Source organism: Cryptomeria japonica, chromosome 5, assembly GCF_030272615.1.
Source record: "Cryptomeria japonica chromosome 5, Sugi_1.0, whole genome shotgun sequence".
In the NCBI taxonomy this organism is placed as follows: Eukaryota; Viridiplantae; Streptophyta; class Pinopsida; order Cupressales; family Cupressaceae; genus Cryptomeria; species Cryptomeria japonica.
The window spans coordinates 399,939,810-399,949,246 of record NC_081409.1 but is presented as its reverse complement, the minus strand read 5'-3'; the positions used below and the strand labels follow the sequence as shown (position 1 = coordinate 399,949,246).

Genomic DNA, 9,437 nt, shown 5'->3' with positions numbered 1-9,437 from the left:
AGTTTGTGTTCTATATTATCTTTCTTGCAAGTGTTTCTTAAAGCGCTTAATCACATCTGATTTGCAGTCTTTGTGCTGCAAGTAGTTGAGGTTAATATAGATTAAAATAAATATTTTGTTGAGAGAAGCTGTAAGTCTTTGTGCTTTCACTTGTTCTTAGGAGAATTTAGGAGTAGATTTTGTGAGAAATGGCTGTGAGTCTTTGAGCTTATACTACTTCCCACTGTTTTAAGTAGAAAAGAATAAGATATTCCAGTCTTTGAGCTGTTATAATTTGCTCTTTATAGCATTAGTATAGAAAAGGGTAGATAGGACTTCACATAATCAATTCTTTGAACTTGATATTGTTGTCCCGTTCCGAAGGAAGTGACGGAAGTCTTTGCGCTTTCAGGAAACTTCATTTCTTTTCTCTCATTTCATTTTGAAATTGGTTACTGCTATTTATATCAAATTGCTATCCTTTTTTGTGAAGAGAAAAAGATTTTGTCTTTCTTGAAAGAAGAAGAAAGATTGTTGTCCCATCCTATTTTATTTTCAAAGTTGTAGTTAGATAGGGGGAGCCTTCCCTTAATTAGGAGAGTTTTACTCGCACGCTATGGTTGAAACCACAATTTTATATATTTCCCCAAGTGTACAAAATTTTCACCCAACAAAGTGAAATATTTATAAGGCATGATGGATGCCTTGGAAAGAAATATGTTAATTTTATGAAATAATTCACTTAATTTCCTTGGATGCCATAACTCACTTTATGAATATTTTATAAAGTATATTTTTGCTACCTTGAGGGGGTCGACTTGATGAATTAAGAATTATTTTTAACTTAAGTGGGCGTCTCTTTTGGAGGAAACACATGATTATCCAAGAATGGCGTTTCATTTCATGTCATTTTGGAGGGAGTTGAATTTGAATTTGGAGCTTCAAAAAGTTATAAATAAGAGTGTTGGCTCTTGTTTCTGTTATCCAAGAATTTTTATCAGTGAACCACGGGGACGCGTCCCCCCCATTTTTGGGCGCGTCCCCCCGTCAGAGACGTCTCGGGGACGCGGGGACGGGGACGCGACGTCCCCCGCCGTCCCGCCACCGCCACCCAAACTCCGCCGGGATGGGGAGACGTCCCCGACGCGGAGACGTCTGGGCGTCTCCTGGGGGACGTCTGGGCGTCTCCGTGGGAGACGCCTGGGCGTCCCCCCGTCCCTCGAGAGACGCCCAGACGTCTCTCGAGGGATGGGGGGACGCCCAGGCGTCTCCCGCGTTCGCACGGGATAAAAAGCGCAGTTTTCATTTTTTTTAAAAATTTTTATGACATGTGCTTTTTGGGGGGGGTTAAGGGGTAACCCTAATTGGACGTGGGCCCCACCCCACCCCCCAAAACAACACAAAAACATGTTTAGTTTGGATTTCACTCTCATTATGCAAAACTGATTTTTTTTCCAGCAGCTTGAAGAGGAGGAACAGCTTGAAGAAGATTGATTGAAGAGGTGAGAAAAGTGACTACAAGTGTGATAGGAGCTAGAAGAAGCAAGAAGAAGAGGAAGAAGAAGATTCTTCTACATTTTGGAGAGATTTTTCAAGCACAAGGTAAGGTTTTTCAACTTCTTGTTGTTTTTTTTTGTTTTACTTTCTGATTTTCATTGTTCTATGTCATTTTTGGTTTTTTTAATTTTTTTTCCCTATTCATCTTAAGACTCAAAATGAGGTTTGATGTTGAATCTTGAGGGCAAAATGATTCATCATTTTGCCCTCAAGATTCAACATCAAATCTCATTTTGAGATGAATAGGAAAAAAAATTTAAAAATTTAAAAATATATTGTTAAACAAGGCTGATTTTATTTTTATTTTTATTTTTATTTTGTGAAATGCAGTGTCAATTTGAAAATTTCACAATGAGCTCCCAAGGCACGAGTCAAGATAACATGGAAATCCATTCTCATAGTGAGAATGATTCAGAATATGAACCTGAAAATGAGGGGGGTGACCATGGGGCTGATCCTGGAGCCCAATCTAGTTCTATGGCAAGTGCAGCAGCTAGTACAGGTTGCCCTTCAGAGTTGTTGGCACCATATGCTAGGGGTCATTTTGATCCTAAGTCTCCTCTAAAACAGTTTGCTTCACAAATATCAGTACAAGGCACTGCATCACATTCAAGTGGGGGAACAAGGAAGTGGAAGTGCAATATTTGTGACAGAGAATGGTTCGGTAGCATTAGCAGGGTGAATGCACACTTTCTATTTTGGAGAGGAAAAGGCGTGAAACATTGTAAGTTTTTGGAGGAACCCAAAAATATACAGTACAGAATTGAGTTTAACAGGCTTTGGGGGGTTCCAGATGACACAAATATTTCAATGCCTACTACTTTGTCTGCTAGGGCATCACTTCACGACAGCCGGAATGTGCCAGTGCCACATACTTATCATGCTTCGCAGGCGGGAGGAATGATGTTTGGATCTCCATCTACTTCCACTTCTACTGTTGCCAGGACTGGGAAACGTAAGTTGCATACACCACAGAGCAACCCCATTGCTGATATGTTTAATGTGCAGCTGAGAGATGAGATAGATGAATCCATTGGCAATTTCTTCTTTGCCAATGGCATTCCATTTCATGTTTCACGGTCTCCTTATTATAGGAAGATGATAGATATGGTGGCCAAGGGAGGACCATCTTATGTGCCACCAGGGGAGACGAAAATGAGGACCTCGATCTTGGATAAAAGCTATTCCAAGATCAATATTTTGATGGAGAAGATGAAGGCATGTTGGGTGGCATTGGGGTGCAGCATAGTTATGGATGGGTGGACGAACATTAGCCATCGTCCACTCATCAACATCATGGTCACATGTGCAGAGGGCCCATACTTCCTTAGAGCAGTTGATTGTACAGGGCATCGTAAAGATGCTGATTTCCAGTTTCAGGTCCTCAGGGAGGCTATTGAGGAGGTTGGGCCACAAAATGTGGTCCAAGTAGTGACAGATGCAGCATATGTGTGTAGAGCAGCAGGGAGACTCGTTGAGGCAGCCTATAGACACATTTGGTGGACCCCATGTTGTGTGCATGCCATGAACAATGCACTCAAGGACATGGGGAAGATTGACTGGATTAGAGGAGTGGTCACCGATGCGAGAGATGTGCAGATGTTTATCTGCAACCACCACATTTCACATGCACTATTCAGGACCTTCGCGAAGAAGGAGTTCTTGAAACCAGTTGAGACTAGATATGCATCCTATTTCATTCTCTTGGAGAGAATGATTGAGTTGCAAGAGGCATTGCAACTCATGGTTATGACTAATGAGTGGAATAGGTGGGCTGAGGCCAAGACAGAGCAGGGGAGAAGGGTGAAGGAGATAGTGAAGAGTGATGTGTTTTGGACTGATACGAAATACATTGTCTCTATCATTTCTCCAGTATTCCAGGTGATCAGATATGGGGATGGGGATGCACCTAACCTTGGAGAGGTGTATGAGTGCATTGACTCTATGCTTGGCCAGATGAGGGCTGCTGTGCGAGTGAAGGACCCCTCTCTAGCATTCTACAATGAGCAAATCCGGCCTATCATTCAGAGTAGATGGGACAAGTTGAACACTCCTTTGCATATGGCTGCCTTTGCCTTGAATCCTAAGTGGTACAAGGCTAGACCGGGTAGAACGACACCGATTGAGGATGATGAGGTGAAGGCAGGTTTCTTTAGGTGCATAGAGAAGATGTTTGATTCCAGAGATGCCGGCACAATACGCACTGAGTGGGGAAGATTTGCCACTCTTAGAGGTTATTCAGATGCAGCAAAGATGGATATAGACATTATGGCACAGGAGGACCCACTTTTGTGGTGGAAATGTCATGGCCCGAAATCTTTGACCACCACTCTAGCCATCCGTCTGCTATCCCAGGTTTCCAGTTCTTCAGCTGCTGAGAGGAACTGGTCTACATATAGCTTCATCCACTCTCTTAAGAGGAACAGACTTACCTCTAAGAGAGCAGAGAAGCTTGTGGCTGTACATAGTGCTTTGCGTCTCATTGACCGCAAGACACTTATGTACAAGGAGAGTCCAGCGGCACGATGGGATGTAGAGCCAGAGGAGCCTTCACAGATTGATGAGGATGATCCTACCACTTCAGATGCAGGGCTAGTTGGTGTGAGCTTGAGGGACCTTGATCCTCAGGAGTCCAGCAGTTCCAGTGAGGAGGAGTTTGCAGATGATTAGAGGCCTCCATTAGCTACAGTTTGAGTTTTCACTTTTCAGTTTTGTCATTTTGTATTTGACTCGTCTCTTTTGTAATGCTATTGCTACACGTATTTGTATTTGGCTACTCATTGTAATGATGAATCATGTAATCATCTTTATTATTATAGACTTTGCAATGGCATCAGATATTCATATTTTTCGTTTTCCTTTTTCGATATTCATATGATAGAAATGAGAAATCTCCAATTTGACAATTTCATTTGTCAAATTTTATTTACTTTTAGTTTTAGCAATTAGCAATTAGTTACGTATCACTAATCTAAGTAATCTTGGTATTTCCTATAGTTTCATTTGAAATCTAATTCTTATACTGTTATACTGTTATACATCTTTTCAAAACTAGTTTTTCAAGTACTATATGTATATATATGAGCACCACCACCCCGCCACCCCCCCGCCGCCGTCCCCCCCGCTGTCCCCCCCGCCGTCCCCAAATTTAGGCCCTTGGTCCCCCCGTCCCCGAGACGCGTCCCCCTCGTCCCCCCGTCCCCCCGTCCCGAACGCCCGTGGAACACTGATTTTTATAACGAAATCTTGCCAAAATGCAGAGTGAAAGCTTCGGGGAATGCTTACCTCTTAGCCATAGCTTGATTTCTTGCTTGCAATACAACAACTAGTCAAGCCAGAGGCTGCTCTTCATTCAGAGGAGTGGATTGAAGATAATGCTGCAGATTTATGTATTAGTTTTCTTATTCTGGAGTGCTTTGTGTGGATTTTCAGTTTGCTGGTTTGAGTATGGCTATAGCATATCTTCATTCGTATCTCTCTACCTATGCATCTGTTCATTTTGGGTATTGGCTCATTCTTCCTTTATGCAATGGGTGAATATATTTGTAAGTTTGTAGTGCCTAACTCTAAGTATTGAATTTTTTAAATACAAATCGAACTTCCTGGCTGGCCGTACCCTGCTGTAAGTGCCTTGGTTTGCGTGCATTATTGTTTGGAGTCTGTTTGGTGTGTTTTCTCAGTATGGTTTTATCGGCTAACTTCTAGCCTTCATTTGCATCTGTTTTGGGGTCTTTTCGTTGAGTGTGCAAGGAGTTATGAGCATTTTGGTGAGTTTTAGGGTTGCTGTTCTGTGTTTTCCAGCAAGTGGGTTGCATATTAAAATCTGAAAATCAATAATGTGCTGTGTGTTCTTGGTGAGGATTGTCCGTGGGCTTTGGGAGTGCATTTTCAGATTGTAGAGTTGGACATTGTTCTTCTTTATCTTAAAAATCTCATGCTCTTATTTGTAAAGTTGTTTAGTATACCTAACAGCTATTTCTAGATTGTAAAGGAAAAATAAAACAGACCCATTGAATAAGTGGAAGAGGCTGGCTTGCCGCCTATATCTGAAATTTGTAATACTGTCCTCCCGCTGCATAAGTGGTAGAGTTAATTGTTAATTTTATTCCCAGTCCTCACGCTGGATAAGTGGTTGAGTGATTGTTATTTAATTTTCTTGGCTTGTCCTTGGTTGGTTTACCGCCAAGTGATTTTCAGTATTTTTGTCACTCGCTGTTTAAGCGGAAGGGGTTGGCTTGCTGCCCAAGCATTGTAATATTTCCAGTTATTTGAAGATAATAATCCCCTCAACACCGTATGCTCTCACCTTCCCATATTGGGCACTTGGTGATCAGAAAGTGGAAGGGTTACAATTTCAGCATTATTGTATTTCAATTTCGTAACCTTAACGGGTTCATGTTGTGTTGTAACTGGAAATTAATTGAAAAACATTGTTGAAAGAGATCGTGTTGATTGTGAACCTGCATATTTAAGAGGCCACCTGTCATAACCCCTCTTTGGACATTGGATTATTGTGATTAGCTAAATACGATAATTAAAACATTTATTAATTAACATTGAATAAGATTGGAAAATCGTCTCATTTATGAGACTTCACAGTTTTCCTCTAAAGTGAGAGGGTTGTCATAAACCCACATCCTGGTGATTAATAATAGATTTTTGTGATTCTTCATCATAATAATAAATTATCATTTATTATATAATTATTAATTGATGTTAATAATATTAATAGTAATATTAATCATCCATTGATATAAAAATAATATTAATATTATTATTTATTAATTTGTTATTTACGATTACTTACATAAGAGATGATATTTGGGGCCAACTACGTGGACAATTAGCTTTGAAGAAAAGATGACTAGTATCAGACATGGGATAATAAGGAAGACAACAAATTCACATGTCTTCTTTGATCTCAATGATCAGAAGTCAAACAGTGAAGTAATTATGCTCAAACCGATTACAGATGAAGACAAGAACAAATACAATGGTGACTTACGAAACAGTAATTAATCCACGATTCAGGGACAGCAATGATGGAACAGCATTTCCTAAGATACTATGACCAAGTAGCTTATGTGGTTAATGCCTAGACAATGCAGCGACTCATTACAAACATCAAAAGCATATGCAACGTAGGAAGAAAATAGTGCATGTGACAAATATTATCGGCCATCTGAATTATATCAAAAGATATATAATAATATAAAAATTCTAAAGGTTAATGTATAAATTAAGGACTTCATAAAGGACGTTTTGATACAGACATTACAGTTGACTAGTCAATTAGCCGATGAAATAAGATAGTGTGATTAGTTTCCAGGGGATATCGAGTATGAGAACCGCGATTACTAAAACACAAGCTATAGTAGCAAAGGCAGCGGATGATACATGACAACGATTATGTTAATTAAGCAATATGGTAATCAACAACAAACAATAGTCATGAAAGAAATCGCTTATTCAAGAGTCGTGTCCCCTCAAAGCTGAAAAGGTGCGATCTGTTTAAGTTCGAAGAGATATGTCTCCTAACGTCCAAAGGATGTTGCCATTCAGTTTGTAAGCTATATAATGATTATTGATTCCATTTTCGAGGGGGAAAAATACGGATTATCTCTTCTCCTCTCATCCTTGGGGATACACTCATTTTGGAACCAACAACCTAACGGCCTTTCTGGTGCAAGTACGACCACATGTATTAGAAATGGAAGAAATATCGGAGCAGAGTCTGTCATCTTTAAGTCCAGAATCTTATACAATTATAATTAAACAATTGCCTACAGCCGTAATAGTCACTACTCCATTAAGTCATAATTGTAGTAATTAGTATTGAGTCATTATCCTCAGAAATACCGACCAAGTCGAATATCATAGTAGTGCTTCAGTCTATCTCTGAGATTGATATCTTTCTAAACTAGTAGATTGATATCTAATAAATTACAGTACTGTTATATTACTCTGTTTTAGAGGACATAGTAGATCTAAAGCAACAGTTAGTCTATATCTGAACCCTGTTTTGACCATATAACATTTATAGAATTGTCTGCACTAAGCACCAAAAAATAGGAAGAGGTGACGGGTAATTAAAATTCTGTTAAAAATCTCTGGGATCCCAATAGGGGACATTACAGATTAACATTTGTCTCTCATAACAAAGGATTCTAATCACACTCGAGGTCAGACTAACATTTGTCTCTCATATACGAATACTCTTGTGATTATATTGATATTAAACTGAGATATCGACTATCTTTATACCGCATACATTCGTTCATATATAAATATACATTTCCAACCACTCTATGGTATTTGCATTAAAGAAGCATTGTTTTGTAGTTATATCAGACAATCTTCCTTCTTTTCTTAGTTCGATATACATATCAGATTTCTTACTTGGAGCAGAATTGCAGAATCTATAATAAAATCAAATCTTGTCATCATAAGATCAATTGGCAGTAATACTGATTGAATTTCCCCATTCCTTTACTAAGCCATACAATTCTTTAGAGATCACTTAATTCATTTGCAATATTAGACACTTAAATCATTAAAATTAAGGCGAACTTAAGTTAGTACAACAGGGGACATTACACCACCACTTTGAAAAAGGGCAATAGTTTTTTCTTTTTTGAGCCATTGATAAGAAAATATCCACAAATTGTGGAAGAGTTGAAGAGTTAGCTTGAACAGATCAAAGGATCACATTATTCATGAAGTCGCCAATTAAAGGGAAAAAGTCGTGTAATAGCTTCTAATTAATAGTTTTATCCTGGTAGTTTATTATTAGCTAATTTATCAAAATATCTTATTGTTTTTCATAGAGATATTTGTGTTATAGTCTAAACATCTAGTAAAGATGTAGTGTGTTGTCAAAGTCAAGGTTATCATTTTGCTTAGAATAAGGTTCATTTTTTCGAGTTTTTAATTATTGTATCAAAATGTAAAAAATGTCAAAATTATAAAAAATAAAAATTACCTCAATTGTAATTGGATGCACTATTCCTTGTATGTGAGGTCCATATTAAAGGGGGGCATCATAAAATTGAGCCTAGAAACGAAATTTGCTAATTAAGTAGCAAACTTACTAGAGGATGGAGGCACAGGAGGCTGGAGGACATTCAATGACCTCTTGTCATTTACCAACGATGGGGTTGCTTATCTGCTTTGGTGGCATTTTGTTTTCTGTTGTGTGTCAGTGACAATTTCCTATGTTGTTGGATATTAGGTGGCATGATCAACAACAGTGGCTATTTCTATTCATGTGTATGTTATTTTCTTATGTAACCTCCCAATGTAAAGTATTGTATTCAACAAAATCACTAGTGTAGTGTAGTTCATGGATCCTGAAACAGTTAGTGGTAATCCAGAAAACCATATGAGGTGAATAGATAGGTGTTTTCTTGTTCATGTCTAGGTTGGTGGTAAACTTGTGTGAAAACCATGAAAGATTGATGAGAGGTGCCTTTCATTTGAATCAAGATCATGAGCTACAAGAGTTGGGCTTATTGTAATTGGAAGTGTTAAAGTTTGAAAAGAGGAGAATGTAGACATCAGCAATATGGTAAGTAGTTGTATAGGAGAGTAGTTGACTATAGGGATCCTTTGACTGTCAGACTTCTTGGGTGTATGGTAGACCGGTGATGAGTTCACTGAAAGTGAAAGCGGGATAAGTTCCTGTATGTAGCTGATCATGTGCAGCAAGATCCAGATGGCAGTATGTAGACCTAAAAGTATGCATAGGAATACCATTATGTTTCGAGTTCATGTGATGTACTTTATCCCCATGTTTGCACTAAGGGAGGTTTTAGAAATTAGTGTTCACATGGATAGCATTATTAATATGATTAATACTATAGAATTATCTACGGGGTTGTTAGAAACAACTTAATATTAAA

The 9,437-nt window shown here is 38.6% G+C and overlaps 1 protein-coding gene across 1 annotated transcript; it reads left to right on the top strand.

Annotated features, from left to right (window-relative positions):
• The first annotated feature begins 1,374 nt into the window (after nt 1-1,374).
• Nucleotides 1,375-4,644, top strand: LOC131876348 (uncharacterized). Its single transcript, XM_059221478.1, has 2 exons — nt 1,375-1,581; nt 1,867-4,644. Exon 2 carries the CDS (start codon nt 1,888-1,890, stop codon nt 4,204-4,206), a length of 2,319 nt encoding a protein of 772 aa, XP_059077461.1. The 5' UTR covers nt 1,375-1,581; nt 1,867-1,887; the 3' UTR covers nt 4,207-4,644.
• Nucleotides 4,645-9,437: the final 4,793 nt, after the last annotated feature.